Genomic DNA, 16,601 nt, shown 5'->3' with positions numbered 1-16,601 from the left:
AGCCAATTACACAACATGCAGCCCGTGAGAACAGCTGGTGGGTCATTTTTAAAGTGGCTTATATTAACATTTTGCATACTTGTATTTTCTGGTGTGCTTCAGCTACAGATGCACCAAATTTAGATGCTAAAATAATATTTGCTGTATTCATGAGCAGGTTACTTATATTTACTTATGAAACTTTGCTGTAATTAAACTAAGTGAAACTGAGCCAGATTCAGCCCAGCTGTCAAATAGCTAACTGTGCTGGTTATATGACTTTATCACTTTAAATGTTTCCAAAATTAATTCTATAGCCATTAAAATTTACAAGTTTACATTTTCTGGGTAAAAATCTTGTATATAGATGTAGCGTGGCTATATGTTGATGAAGACATTGTAACCATGCAGACAGTGAAAGCATCTACAAAGATGAAGCTGAAGAAAATAATCAACATTTGCAAAGGATGCATTTTATTATTTCGCCCCAAACTGTGCTATAAAGTCATTGTTCCTCATTTCAGATCAAATGCTCCAATGTCCATGTCACACTTGTGGATTATGGTATAACAACACAACAAAACACAGAAGTCAAAGTGATTTTTTTCCCCCAGTTTTTATTACAATTATCTGTACATCACGGATTTACTTCAGCTCCTTCACAGCCAGACCTGTAGAGAACAAAAGACAAAACATTAGAAATATTCAGATACACACTTGTTAAACAATCTTTAAAAACACAAACTGGGAAAATACATTTGAGGCATCACATGATTAAAGTAGTAAGGAGTATTTATATTTGCAGCAAAATTCCTCCACTAGCACCAGGTATGACATGTGACCTTTACAGGGCAAGTTATTAACAATTATCACACCGGCAGTATTAAGAAGACTGCAGACTGCCACCAACACGAGTGACAGCAAACTGCAAAGAACCCGTTAATGTGGATCTGCTCTTTGGAGAGCATGAAAGTTTCTGTGGCAATTAGAATTTAATTCATGGTTGTTGTTTTTAAATACAAAGAGCTTGCGATTCAATACCAGTTTCAGTCCTAGCAGCTACAGCATGACGTGTTACAGAAAAGCAGAGCAGAGGATAAAATGCTAGCTTATTATAATTCAAAGTATTACAATTTTTAAAGAAATAATTCTTCAAAAAAAAAAAAAAAAAAAATAACCTAAACCCTGATATGCAGCAGAAAATTGATATTATTAATTTTGAAATGAATTCATTTGTCTAAAAATGGCTCCTCTGCCATTATGAGGCAAACTTCTTAGCTACAGTTTTTATGGTGCAATTCCACCATACACAGACTATTAGGCACTAACTGCAATGTCTAGACAGGCTGCAATCAAATATGAAAACATTTGAAAACCAACCAGACATCAGAGCAAAGGAACACAACATAAGTTGGGAAAGCTCTGCTGTAGCAATCAATTTCTTTGGTTCTCTTTATTATGAGACTTGTTTTTGCAGTATTGCACTATTAACCCTGCTCGCAATTCGTGGCACTTAAGTATCAGGACCTTCTGCTCTACACATTGTAAACAGAGAATCTGCAGCTGTGCTTTACACACTGAAAAGTTCAGGTTATTTTCCACGATAACCAGATATCATTAATACATGTGCACACAGACATTTTAAATGCTAAAGATTCCAGACATTTGTTAATGCAATTAACTACATTTTATGCGTTTGCTTTCAAAACTGTATTGTAAGATGAAGCAGGCAACTACTGTGGGCCAATAAAAGCACCAAAGTCCCAGGATATCAAAAAGTTTAACTGTATTTTTATGAATGTTCTTAAAAAATGGTTTATTCTTTAACACTGCATACTTTTAAAAGGGCACACTGTGACTGTAGCCAAAAGAAACAAACCATTAACAATCATTGAACCATAATGTCTCAATAAGTAAGTTAACTTAAAGGGATGCACTAGCATTGAAAATCTTCAACCCAAAGGTGGTCCAAAACTGTACAGAGTAGTATATGTGCACAGATCTTTAAATCAGTGCAATAAAAGATTTAGTCTGAATCATTTTAATTCAAAGCCCTTAAATCTAGTTGATAAAAATCAAGAGTACATTTGCAAGACAGCTGTGTTCACTTTACATGCCACCCCTCTGTTATTACTCACCTGGGGGCAGGGACTGTTTGAGCTTCTCAGCCTTCTCCTTGTCTGTGATGACCAGGGTGTACAGGTACCTGCTGCAGCGCACCTTGAACTTAACATTGTCCTTGTTCTTCTTGATCTTTACGGCTAAAGGAGGAAAGACAAAGCTGTGTTAGCGCCGAGTCTCTTCAAAAGTCAACTCAAACATAATTATTTCTCAAGTCAAACTAACACTAATAGGTGAGAGCTTTAGTTTAATGCTTTCTTCTACTGGATCTGATAATAAAAACAGCGTTCTGAACACAAGTTTCTTCATGCCTCAAAAATAGGCTTGTGGGAGGTGACTACATAAGTATGAATGGTCTGTATATTAAATAGCCTAAGAGAACACAGAATAACTGCCACAAGCCTGTCAATTACTAAACATTTTTAGTAAATTTCACCACAATTTATTATTTATCAAAGCCCTGGTGATTTTGCTTTGGGGGAAGACGAAAATCTCATTGATGAGCACTTGATAGATGACCCCAAAAAAACCAAACCATCATTATGTTTCTAGAGGTTCAAATGTCTTTTTCAACACCTTCAGCGGACTTACAAAGGTGCATTTCAATTTATAATGTTCACATAGAGCTGTCTGTGGCAAGCTGTCACCCACATATCTACCTATTCTTTGTCAAGAAGATTAACTTTTCTAGTTGTTAAACATCAAAATGTGATGTCTGTGTGCCTCTTACACTTGGCATCCTTCCTCCTGGCTGTCAGCAGGAAATCTTTGATTTCTTCTATCTTGCGAGGCTACAAATAATCAGAGCAAAAATGATCAGACAGACAGACAAAGCATCAAACTTCACATGCTGATAATGAATCGCTAACGAGTGTTAGTGGACCGGTGGAACTGAGGTTCCCGGTATAGAGTCGAAACCTAGCACTTGGTCCATCATTATTCTCGCAAGAGTGTGAATGCATCTCGGGCACATCAGCCTGAGATGTTTGGACTTCTTGCTGTTAGCAAAAAAAACTCTCTTTTGGTAGGATATTGCTAGTTGTCAGGCACCCTGTGGCTAACGCAGACCAAGTCAGAGCTGTAGTACTGTAGAAAAGGCGCAACTATGATTTTAGTGCCTTAAGCTACTTTCAAGCCATTCAATTCTATTTAAAATAACAAACAAACAAACAAACAATTTCTTATAGGTATTGACTCATGTGTCATTCCTCAACAAACTGCAGCCGGGTGGCCCAGCTTAGCCCGTGAGCGGCATTTTGCTAATGCTAATAGCCAGTGCTAGCTACTTTTACAACAACTACCGACCATTAACTGAACAGCAAACACATTTTAAGTAACAACATACACGTATACATGACATATAACCTTATTAAGCACAAATAATAAGCAACTAATAGATTAAAATCAGATGCAATCCTTACCATGCTGCCGTGTCAGCGGACTGGACGCTGCGGAAGAGAGAGATCGAGTGAGTTTACCAGCTATACAGACGATAATCAATGTACTGAAAATAAAATTTCTATTTAATCTTCTACCAACGGAATGAAATAATTATGATTTAGCAAAAGTTGGGTTATAACTCTTGCTGACAAAGAGGATGGATGATGATTAAAATAGTCATATTTGTGGTGCAACATGAACTTACTCAGTCGGCCAGAGAGGGGATGAAAAAGGGGCGGGACTTCCGGTTGAAAACACATTTATATGTCACTACGGCAACTACCGAGGGCCAAGACGAAAAGCGAATCGAATATTGATACAGTAGCCCAGTTTTGCCGAATTTTAAAAGCGTTTGTGTGCCGCATGAATCCCAAAGATCGTGTTTTATAGACTTTATTACCATATATTGAATATTACACTTAATATAACCCAGCCAAGCATATACTTGTGAATGACAAAAAAAGGAACTATGTCTATATTTCCCAATAACAAAACAATTGCCAATTTCTTTTTCCAGCAGGACTTTGCATCTGCCCACTATGACAAAGCTGCTACTAAATAGTTTTCTGGCCATGATATTACTTGGCTTGATTGGCCAGGTAACTCGCCTGAATTAAAACTCATAGAGGCTCTATGGGTTATTGTCAAGAAAGCTGAAGGTCGCAAAGTAATTGTTGGTTTTATTAGCCAGGAAAGGGAATTGAATGTACCAAAATGAGAAAAAAATGGCAAAACCCCACCATACCTCAAACATGCAAGAGTATAAATAAGCTTATAAAACTGCATGTACATAAAATTTAATATATCCTCTAATAATTCACTGTTGTAGTGTGCACAGTGCATTTAAGCCCGGTGAATGTCAGTGATTTGTTGCCTATGACACAGAACCACAATATGAATTTATTAATTTGCTGCTCAACTGCACACAGATTATACACATTAGCCCTTTTCATGAATACAACATGCATCACACAGGACACAATGTGCTGAGAATTCCTCACAGGCCGGTAAAGCGCATTATGTATGAAGGTTATTCCTCACTCTCTGTGTGACCCTTTTGTTATCCTGCAGATCACACACTGTGTTTCACTGCGCACTTTCAGCCAAGTATGAATAAGCTTTGATGGATGCACTATAGCGTGCCCACGTGGTCTCTGAATAGAAACACTGGCCAGGACCAGTGTGTGGAAGAAATTATGTTTGCGCTGCCAGAAGAAAGCCATATCTCCTCCAAGATGCTGACATGATCACACTAGGTCTCCTCTGCAGACCTGACACTGACCTGGAATGTGCTTTGTGTTTATCACTTCAGGAGCAGAATCATGTTGTAATGCTCATGCATTCATTTCTACTTCTAATTATGTAAAGTGAAACTGAAATTAATTCAGTTAAACGCTGTGGCTATATTTCCACACTATAGAAGCCATAACTAGCATAAAGGTAAGGTGTTAGTAAAGCAGGAAAGACACTGGGCTGCAAACAGGATTTTGAAATTGAGTTCTAAAATAAAAATCCTGAAATAAAAACACAGAATAGATGTTTATTCAAGTTTAATCTCCCTAGAAGTTGTATGTATTTTCCACCTGTAATAGTGGTCAACCCTTTATTAGATTCCTTTGAGATTGGAGAAAAATTGTGAACACAGTGATCCAGTCAAGTGTCAAGAAAAATCTTTCTTGTGTATCAGTTAAAAAACAATTTTTTAAAAAACTTTTCTTTTCTACTGAGCACCTCAAAGCCCCTCAGTCACACCAAAGAAAGCTGCAATCCACTACCCTGCATAAATGTTAAATGTTCAATAACTTTTCAACACTGCTGGGAATATAACTTACAAACTTTCATGGGAAAATAAATCGAATCAAACTCAGTATTTTTTTTCTTTTGTCCAAAATGACATACAAATAGAAACTTCAATGGTCTGAATTTACCTTGTTCACTATATGGACAAATATCAAGCAGAAAAGGACAGAATTTCCTGGCCACATACCGTATCACTGAGCTGATTCAAAAGTCAGCCATCACTTCATAACTTCCATTCAGAGTCCTTACTGTATAGACAGATTAAATGTTTTCATAAGTGACACTTCCATAAACTGGATTTTACCAAGCAAAAGAAATAATTGTATAACTCAAAATGCAAGGGTGAAAGTAAACTTCATGGTTTAATATGTTTTTTTCTCTCTCTATTTTTTTTTTTCAATAAGGATGCATTCACACAGCAAGTCGCGTCAGAGCCCCAGATTTATCTAACAGCTCAAGGTCAGGCAGACTGTGGGTGAGGAAATATTGCTGTCTATAACGGGAGATGATAAGGAACCAAATAAGACTGTATTTAATCCAATTAGAGATTTCCTTTCACTACTGAAATAGTTCGCGCACTTCAAATTGAGTTGTGAACTGTGAATGTTCTGCCTCTGTCTATCTGTTCATCTGTTCTAATTTGTCTTTCTAGCCCTTTCTCTCGTTCTCGTCTTAAACCGTAGATACAGAGAAGCCGTTAACCCGGAGGTCATTTTTAAAGCAAGTAGGCAACAGGCCTACTTGCTTTAAAAATATCCTCTTGTATGGCTGAGTTTTCAAACTCAGTTCAGGGCCAAGCATTGCAAGAGAACTGAATGTTTCTTTTGAGAAGGGTGGGAAAAATTATGTGTATAATACAATTTGTTTCCTGAAAAACTGCTGTGTTGGGCTTTTGTATTATACGCTCTGGCAGGTATTTCTTTGGTTTCAGACTTACAGTAAATTAAAAAAAAAAGGGAGAGAGAGCAAAAAAGTAAAAGATTTGCTTGAGACATCTCTGAAACTGCACACATTACAACCAACCTGCTGACTTATGAGTTCAATTATCTTTTGCAGTCAAGACAGATAAATCCAATGGGTGCCAGAATAATAAGCCTTTAAGTATATAAATGGTTCACGGTGAAGAAATTCCCATCTATTATCCTTACAACCTGACAAAAATAATTTTATGTATTTCTACAGCAGTAGAGCACAGTTAATGAGCCAATCCTGTGATGGTGAGGTGTGAAACACATTTCTGCTCAGTGGGTGTCAATTTACTTTACCTTCTTCTGTTCAAGGCAATGTTTGGCTTTGTAATTTATTATGCATGTACTTTGTTTCAGAGGAAATGGTAGGGGCAACATACTCCAGGAGTACATATTCCCCATAGCTGTCTTACCTGGAAGTGAGGTCATTAATGGGCTGAACCGTATTCAAGTTTAAAAATACAATGATCTTTTTGAATTATTTAAACCTGGAGCTGTGCACAAGCCAAGGATATTTGGTCAGTGACGCTTGAGTGACACCTCAGTCTGTTTCCATTGCTCTGACTTGGCGTTAATTCATAAAGACAGGAAACAGCTCACCGGCCGTTTTTAATTAACCTACTATCTACCTGTCTGCCCGTGTTCACAGGCCATATCCCCCCAGATACTCAATCAGCGCTTGCACTATTGGAGACGTTTCACTCAGTGTTTTAAATTTTCACGAGTCTCTTGTCAGTCAAAGTCGGAGTGCAGTTTGTTTCAGCAAGTGTTTTTAGTGAGGGGGCTCAGTGACTCTGCAGCAGATACTGGTTAGAGAACTACATGGACACTACACAGTACAAGCTTTGTCCCACATCTGTGGTGTTTTGTGTACTTGTTTGCAGTCCCAAACCATTTTTCCACAGCGGAAAAGGAACTAAAAACAGTTTATCTCAGCAAGGATTTCTACTCCTTGCTGCTGACAAGATAATACACCATTTTTTTTTTCAGCTGACAGTCAGTCACTCTGCTCCTTGGGAAGCTGAGGAGATGTAAGAGTACAAGACTCATTCTGTAGCTTCAGTAAAATGATGTTCGTGCCATTCACAGGAAAGATCATAAAAAGGTGTCCTTGTTGAGGAACTGGTGTATAGAAAATATGAAATGTGATACACGGATGGACAAAGTGTAGTTTGTCTTGTTATACATTGTACCGTTAATGCTTTAGTTTAAATGGCATTACACTTTAGTAGACAAGATTCAGAAATGACCAAAAAACTTAGTGATCAGGAAACATTTCATGCTTTATGTGTGCTGCATAAAACTGTGTTTGCAGATAAAGAAATTCTTAGTTAGGCCTGATATGAACCTGATTATTATAACTCTTCATCTTTATTTCTTTCATGTTTAATTTTTCAACTGAAATTACTGTAATTTAATCTTTTTTTAAAGATACATTTTTACCCCTTTGCTGCTTTATCTGTGGACACATTTGTTTCATCTTTGTTAAATATTATTTCAGTTTCTTTGTTCTCTCTTGACTTGTTCATGAACAATGAAAATCAATAGACTTATCTGGGATTTGTATGCTCTAAAAAGCACTGACAGCATCAATTACGCATTATTTCTCAGCTGCCATCTCTGACCCCACAGTTGTAACGCGCACGTCATGCATCATCATTTCAAAATAATAAGGAATTCTTTATAAAAGAGAATAAAGTTGATGAAATAAAGTTCGAGGTGCCTAAACTGAAAATTAACGCCGTACGTTTATAATATTTCTTTATATTGTGACTGCATTTTATCAAAGCATGTGTGCCAGTGTGCATGTCCTATTTTGTATTTATTTATTTTTCATCACAATCTTTGTTGGTATTTCTTTTTTTTTTATCCCTGTTGAATGTCCGGTTGTGTAAGGGGTGGATGTAATAGTGTAAGGTTACGTAGGGAGGATCAGCTCATCCACAGAGATTACAACAAATGACCATGCCTGGTTTAGCTAAAGCTCTTTTGCACCGGTATGATGATCTTTATTCCATTTGCTTGCACAGCAACAAACATGATCCCCTGTGCCAAGCCGCTTGTAGAAACTCAGCTTGACTCTAAATGCTTTTTTTTCCCATTCCCCAATTGCAGTTCTGGGTTTCTTACAATAGGGGGCAGCCAGTATTTGATAATGTCGAGTTGATCAGCATCTCATCCTCAACATTGGGAGACGCTGTGTATTAAGGTATTGCCTCCAATGGTCTTCAGTTCTCTGTATAAGGGAGAGATTGCAAAGGTTAATGTTACTTTCTTTTCGGTTTCTCTTTTTATTAAGCATGAATACAAATTCATTTAATTATATAAGACGTCAAATGAATCAAAGTTACCTTCAGACATCCTCACAATCTTCTGCAACATAAGACAATCGTCAAGCACAGCTGAGGGCACTGCTTATTAACACACCAGGCTTTAATTGTGCCTCATGATATGATATCCTTATACCTTACTTCCCCCAAATCTTTGGCAATGTGAATTTCTATTTGCCTTTTTCATAACTTGTGCTCGCACAAATTACTATCTCACCTAAGAAAGATGGATTCAGAGATTCTGCTTGGGGCAACTGTTAATTTATTTACACAGCAGTGTGAATTTCGGAATTCATTCTACACTGAAAACCCATTTGAAGTCTTTTTTTTCCCTTTTTGGACACACCTTGGTATTAAAATAGTTCCCCGAAACTATAATCCCCTTTTTGTGTAAAGGCAGTTATTGGAATAAAAATGTGTACCCTCAGGCTGACGGATAATCATACTTTGTAACTATGCGCTGGCTTATTAAAAAGGCAAAGTGGGGTTACAGGAAAAAGAAATGATCTTAGCTCAGAGATCCTTTTTAACTGTAACAGACACGTAAAGCGTAGATGATGGAATTTCAGGAGCTTCACCGCAGACATTGTAGGTAATGAAACACATCATTTCTGCCCGCAGGCCTGTAAGCGCGACAGCAGAAGGAGCTCTACCTGAGAGCTAATGAGTAATGCAGCAGTGGATTCTGTTATTAATCACATTTTGATCTACTGTATGGATGAGAGGCAACGAAAGATTACCTGAAATAGTTTACTGAACCATTATTATTGAATTTACTTTGATCATCAAGTCAGCAGAAGGTTTTAAATGCACATTTCTCATGAATGCACTGGGAAATAGTGCAAAAGTGGCAGCATGCCTGCAGACCTTTATTTTTTAATTTGATTTAAGACATAGACAAAGTTGTTACTCACTGTAGGAAACCAACTACATTGATAATATGCAATAAAATACAAAGGCTGAGAACTTAATGTGATATTAAACTTGGTGTTTCTGTCATTGAAGTTATGTTTAAGTACTTCTGACATTATAAATGCAAGAACAGACTACTTTAAAATCCTCTCTACCACCCCAGGTTCTCTAATCTCCCTGATTATTGATCGTTATTGATCCCTTTTCCGGTAGCCTTATCACAGGCAAACTCAAAGTACATCTGCAGATGAAGTAAGATTATTAGAGAGTCTGAAGGTTTACCTTGACAGAATTGCAATGTGGATGTGCTCAGACTTGTCAGAGTAGTCAGAAACTGTTGAGAAAGTTTATCGCAAAGTTCTCATTTATCATGTTGAAAGACCAATGTGTCAGTGCTAAATGGCAGTCCAAGAAATCAGTGTGGCTTTTTGTCATGACTCCCTGCCATTCGGGTCCGCTCAATGAGAAAACCAGGACACAGGAAAGAATAGTGAGGAAGAGGAAGAAGAAGAAGAACTCGCTGTGCAGGTCACAGAATTGGCCTGCAGGTAAGAGTATTTAGCAGATTAAAACGATGTCCAACTCAATCATAAGAATAACCTTGACATTGAAGGTTGCAGTGGATATTTTGCAGGGAGAAAAACAATAAGAAATATTTGTTAGAAAAGACATATACTCTATACAGATAGAGATACTTCACCTATGCAACGTGGTCCATGAAGTCATCAATCCCACTCGATACCCTAGGGCCTCTCTTCCACTTCTTCCGTTGTGCAAGGCCTCGGGGCAAACAAACACGACCACCATCCATGTGAATTATGCTGAGAGAAATCGTGACTGTGAATGATGTTAGGCTGAGCATTTACAGAAGACCTGAGAGCAGAAAAAACGGATTTCCTTGGAAGCAAGGAGGAAAAGTGGAGTGAAAGCAAGGTCAGAAAGGAAGAGAAAGAGTATAGACTCTGCTTAAGTGGCAATTTATAACCTTAAAGCCATCATCAGGGGTTTTTCTTAGGGGGACTTTTGACATCTAAATATTCTGCTGACATATGTTTGGAAAGTAGAAAATGTGTGTGTGTGTCTTGCTTTAAGCTTGTCTGTCTTTTGATACCATACCTCATGCAGTCTCTAGAATTCTGAAACTGCGGTCCTCACTTTAGTGCAAACATCCATATACAGATAACATACGAACTATTTTGGAGCACTGTTCTGATTCGCAGTTATTCTGGACTCGGTGATTTGGACAAAACAAAGAAATACTTGGTGATTAAAAAAAACTTGGATTAGAAAAAGACAAACAGAATACCAGCCTGAGATAACTAGGAACCCAAGAAAATGAAATAAACATGCAAAAAAAAAGAAAAACAGAAACACGGATTAGAAACTTGACTCCATGGAGTAAAAAGATGACTTGGCAAACAACAAAAGGAAGCACTATATACACTCACTATTCATTTGGTACACCTTTCTGCCAGGTTATCCTGCAGGACGCAACCATCAGAAGATGGATACACTGTGGTCATAAAAGGAAGAAGGTGGTTCGCAACAGTGTGTGTGTCTAAATAATGCTCAGTTTGTGTTAAAGTGTGCCCACAATCTTACATATGAGCATCTGTGTTTTCAAGTTTTTATGATTCTGACCCTATTATTTAAATATCTGTGATGGTAAAATTTTAAGATTGTGTTACTTCTCTGTGTCAAACTGACCTTAGTGAACAAACGCTCCGTGTTTTGATACTCTGTCTCTGTATAATGCTTCATATTAGATCTATCCAAATGTACAAGTTATCTTTTATTACACAGTGTTCTAAGGATAGATAGCTTGTCTTTATAAATATTTTATCTCTCAATCCCTCTTTGTCAAAAAAAAAAAAAACATGTAGAGTGCTGTCATGCTGTCTGTACTTTTGTTTGACCCCTTTGCAAAAGTAACTAAAACCCAGAAAGACAACCTGGTTATCTCCACCTCAATTTATTTCATTTTTACACAACATATTGCAGCAGAAATTGAGACTCCTCAGACCAGCCAATGTTTTTCCAATCGTCTACTGCCCAAAGTTGCTACAAACTGTAGCCTCAGTTTTCTTTTCTTAGCTGACAGGAGTGGCTCCCACTGCGGTCTTCTTCTCCCATAGCCCATCTGCTTCAAAGTTTGACATGTTGTGTATATAGAGATGCTCTTCTGCATACGTTGGTTTTAAAAAGTGGTTATTTGAGGTACTGTTGCCCTACTAGGTCGAGGTTTGGCCATTCTTCTCTGACCACTGGCATCAAGAAGGCATTTTCGCCCACAGAGCTGCTGCTCACCAGATATTTTTGTCTTTTTTTGACCATCCTCTGTAAACCGTAGAAATGGTTATGTGGGAAAATCCCAGCAGATCAGCAGTTTCTAAAATACTCAGACCAGCCCATCTGGCACCAACAACGATGCTACGTTCAAAGTCACTTAATCAACTTTTCTCTCCCATTCTGATTCTGCTCAGTTTGAACTTTAGCAAGTTGTCTTGACTATACTACACTGATTTGCTGTCACATGGTTGGTTAGATATTTGAATTAACAAGCAAATTAGCATAAATGTCAAGTGAATTTAAACATTGTTAGAAGACGAAATACACTGAATGCAATAAGTTTAAAGAATTAAACCATGAGGAATTTTTAAAAAAGAGAAGAAAGAAAAAGAAAAAACAGGCTGAGCAATTTCAAAGCCAAACTGGAAATGACAGAAACCCAGAACCACGACAAAAAATAAAGCAAATAGGAGCTTGGACTTTTCTCATCCAGGGGACAGTTTGGCAAGAATGTCTTTTATATTTTAGAAAGAAAATACAGAAAATAGAATGAATGAATACTTTTACACATAAAGAATTAATAAAAATACCCGAAGAATAACAAAAGGACTAAAGCTGCCTTTCATCTCTCCACATTCTTTTGGAGATTATGAATTTTCTAGCATTGTTCGATCTTTTTAAAGTTCAAGTTTCAAAGTTCAAGACTGTTTTTTTAACCTTTGGTTAACTTTCTGTACTTTTGATCATTAAAGTCAAAAAGTACTGAATTTTAGTTAAATAGGCATACATTTTCATATGCGGAAGACCTTTTGACTATTGAAAAACTAGAATATTTACAGGACCATTAAAGAAAGACGCTGCTTTTTGTCTATGTAGTGGATATAGAGGAAGAGAGAAAGTTTTAGGGAAGTAAACTCTTACTTCATTTTGATCAGAGTAGTGTCAAATTGTCTGTTTATTTCAGCTACGAAAGTGGCCATAGTTTGTCACCCTATTAGTACAGCACAGTAAAAATATTTAAGTGTGTCTCTTCTTCATGGTAACATTTTTGTCTGGGAGTCTGCTACATCATGAATGAATAGTTCTCTCTGACTGTCCTTTGGACCGTGTCTGAGAGACCTCCCCACCTGCCATTTGGGGGCTGTACAGCCATCAATTTCCACTTGCTCCCCTCCAGCCAACACAGACACACACACAGACACACACACACACACACATGCATACACACACACCTGCCAGCCTGCGGTGCCTGTGCCAGGATGTCTGTCGTCCCTCATGCCCTCAGTCACATTGCCCTTGCCTGCACCACTCAGCACCCACAGTGTCAGTCTTGGCTGACAGCAGGTCTGTATCAGCCAGCTAACATTTCCTGGCCTCTGTTTGCTCAGCATGGGCCAAGCTGTCGGTTGTAGGCTGCACTGATACTCACCTCTTAGCATCAGGGCAGCTTACAAATGCAGTCATTAAGATTACAAATTTCACTGGGTTGCTAGTATGCATTTGAGCCAGAAATCCTGCTTGGTTACACAAACACACAAGCTAAGGATAAGTCAAGGATAAGGTTATGTGAGTGGGTTCAGTAGTTTTTGAAGCTAGTGCTAGTAGAGTTATTAACTGACTACACAATAAAAAGCAAGTTTAAGACAGATAGAGTACTCTGTTACTTTTTAGCAACACACAAAATAATCTTCAAGAAGAAAAAAAAACAACACACAATGATTGCATGGCAGAAGTCTTCAAAGGGGACAAGGTAAAAGTATGCAATGTGGATTTAACCCATTCTCAGTGGTCACCTGTGGTACACTTGGCTGGGTGAAATAACTGAAGCATAATGCATTGTGAGCATGTGAAATCTGACAACTGAAAACATACACTGTAGGTATCAGTAGCAGGACTAGTATTTGCCATAGACTGTAAACAGAAGATTATCATACCCACTATCATGTCACCTACTTTGTGAATTCCTTGTTTTAAGTATCTTAAACCTGCACTCCATCTAATACTCACACTATAATGATAGTTATGGTTGCAAAAAGACTTCATTTTCAGGTCCAAATGCTCCTTGGGTTCCCAAAATCAAACAAACAGAATTAAAAAAAACAAAACACTGAGAATGAATGATCATTGTGGGTTTTCTCTCAAGGGTTAAATATAGTTTAACACCCATGTATTAATGAAAATTAGGATTCACAAATTTAGTGTAGTTTGTGGTTAGCAAGCAAGTTTATGACTAAAATACTTCTAAACAAAAAACAAAAATATACTGCTGTGCTATAACTTACCAGCAAAATAGCATCAACTTTTGGAGGGTTAATGAAGTTGGGCCAGCTAACATACAATAACATGCTATAGACTGACCAGGAAAGAATAACTTAACAGATAAACAGACGTCCATGGGAAATAGATTTGTGACTTTATCTGTGTCAACACTTTGGTCATTGGATATAAACTCGTGATTAACAAGGCCTTAGCCAGTTAGCAAATGGTTTCAGGTGACTTCAGGAACCAGTGGATGACACCACAGTTGTTAAATCTACTTTATATACTTTATATACTGTGTGTTTTTCTAATAACTAATAACTTCAAACCCTCATACAAAAAAAGACCCCCCCCCCAATCTCATCTAACACTCATTAATAAGAGTTATAACAAAGATGGAAAACAGCCTGCTGATGAATGCACATGATAGGTTTGTAGCTTGAACCTATTTGCTGGAACGTTGAAGACAATGTAATTACACAGCAAGCAAGACACGAGTAGGCAACGTTCTTTATGTTTCACGTGCACGGGAGAGAACTGAACAAACGCCGTTCCTTCGCTTGACCCCAGTTGCTCTCGTCCGCTCTCCCGTAACACTGCTCTTTTATTGTGGTTACATGAATATGCATAGGTTCATTAACATATAACATCTTACATAGGTATACATGTGAACAAAGAATACCGTGTGTGTGTGTGTGTGTGTGTGTGTGTGTGGGGTCAAGATGTGACCCCATGAAGACTCCCCAAAGCTGGTGCCAGGAGTCTAGCGGTCCATCTAAACAAAAGGCTCTTATGCTTAACCAGATACAGAGTAGGTGTCCTCCTATACCATAAATCAGCAAGAGCAGATATAACCTCTCTCCTGACCTTAAGTTGTGTGTGCATGCCAGAGTGCTCTGGAAGGTACACAGAATCTCCACAGGCTACTAAGGATCACCTCTACCAATCTACAACTAATTATAAAACTCTAAGCATATATGAGTAGATATTTCTAAGCATAAATGACAATAAACAATACAAATCTAACAGCACATGTCATTTATTGATTTCAGACACCTCATTTTCGCTCGGTCTTGTTATTTTGGACATTACCATATTTGGACAAGAAGCTCAAGTACTTAGTTATCAGCTAACTTGGCAAGGTGGATTCATAAACTGTACTAATGTAATGCGCAAACAAATATTTCAGCTAATTAGTTTTAAGAAAGAAACTGGAAAACCTAGAATTTCACTAAAACTGAAGCACAAACTTCCTCCATGATGCAGGCCTAGATACGAAAGTGAATGCGTGGATAGATGGATGTCCCACAAACTTCTTGGATAGAATGTACCACTCAGCAAGCCATGGCATTATCAGATAATTCCAATAAAAATCCTCCAAAAGCATCATCAACACAAAAGCAGTTGAGAGAAGCAGGTCAGTAACTCAAACTGGCATCGACAAGCCCAACCAGACTGGTTAGAACTCTGTTTCAGCTCACCTATCAATAAAAACAGCCACGGCTCTAAACTTAAACCTTACCAGTATCCATACTGATGAATTAAAAAACAGTGAGTTCCTACAAAACTGTCCGCACAGGCCAAAAGTGTTTTTTGTGCCAGGCTGTAAACATGCAGTTTATTTGGAGATTTTAACATCGGAGTATATGTGGAATCACTTACTTTAGAGCCAAGACTCAAGTGGCCACAAGTGGAACTGCAGTTTTTGGCACTTTCATGTTGGTTTTGTTTTCCAGACCCTAGAAGTTGCTGCTTGGAAAGCAAGTTGCTGCTTGGAAAGCAAATAAAATGTTGGCAGTTTAAAGAGCGTGTCGTACTGACTTGCTTTTGTAGCCAACCTCAAGTGGTGATTCAAGGAAATGCAGTGATGTCATTTCCAGGCTGGCTCAATTTTTCAGCCTTGGAGTTTGCCACTTTGATGCCAACTCCTACGAAACTCTGGCTGCAGTGTGGTAGACTAACAACATATTGACATTTACTGAGAAATGTTTTTTAAAATTACAGTTTATTCCCCCCAAAAATTTCTAGGTTGATTTATTGTCTTCCATGAAACCAAGAAAATTATACAAGGACTATACACAGTTTTAGCAGACTGATTAGTATTCACTGTGCCCTTTTAACCAGAATTTGCATTTATTACACAAACAATCTATGATAAGGGTACAAGACATATGGAAACAAGTGTCTGTGAAGAGCAAAAGTGAAAATGGAAAGCAATAGTAAATAGAAAGTAGTCTATATGAGGCGGTTGCCATAACTGTGTACAAAATGTATACGTTTGCAGAACACAATGTTGATGCACAGGCGTCTTATCCAATTTGGTGTTTGTTCATCGATACGTAAAACTTGTACAGGCATAATATTGATTCCATTAGGTAAATCAGTATATTCAGTGTCTAAAAAATTCTATATCTTACTTGCTGTTCTCATTACAATTGGCTCATTACTCCCTCTAATACCATGTACCTTCCAGCTGCTCTTTGTCAGTGGTAATTAGGTGATG

General features: G+C 37.8%; 1 protein-coding gene across 1 annotated transcript; it reads right to left on the bottom strand.

Annotated features, from left to right (window-relative positions):
- Window positions 1-576: 576 nt before the first annotated feature.
- rpl38 (ribosomal protein L38) lies at window positions 577-3,827 on the bottom strand. Its single transcript, XM_031760163.2, has 5 exons — window positions 3,746-3,827; window positions 3,522-3,548; window positions 2,831-2,891; window positions 2,118-2,240; window positions 577-650 (listed from the first exon to the last, which is right to left on the bottom strand). Exons 2-5 carry the CDS (start codon window positions 3,522-3,524, stop codon window positions 625-627), a joined length of 213 nt encoding a protein of 70 aa, XP_031616023.1. The 5' UTR covers window positions 3,525-3,548; window positions 3,746-3,827; the 3' UTR covers window positions 577-624.
- Window positions 3,828-16,601: the final 12,774 nt, after the last annotated feature.

Source organism: Oreochromis aureus, linkage group 8, assembly GCF_013358895.1.
Source record: "Oreochromis aureus strain Israel breed Guangdong linkage group 8, ZZ_aureus, whole genome shotgun sequence".
Lineage (NCBI taxonomy): Eukaryota > Metazoa > Chordata > Actinopteri > Cichliformes > Cichlidae > Oreochromis > Oreochromis aureus.
The sequence above is the reverse complement of the archived record's forward strand: the minus strand, read 5'-3'. Positions and strand labels throughout refer to the sequence as shown.

What these genes read in the sequence shown, in the direction of transcription:
- rpl38 (XM_031760163.2), bottom strand. An exon ending in CAGGAGGAAGGATGCCAAGT is followed by an intron (nt 2,241 to 2,830) that starts GTAAGAGGCACA and finishes TTCCTCCTTTAG; the next exon opens with CCGTAAAGATCAAGAAGAAC. An exon ending in CAAACAGTCCCTGCCCCCAG is followed by an intron (nt 651 to 2,117) that starts GTGAGTAATAAC and finishes TGTTCTCTACAG; the next exon opens with GTCTGGCTGTGAAGGAGCTG.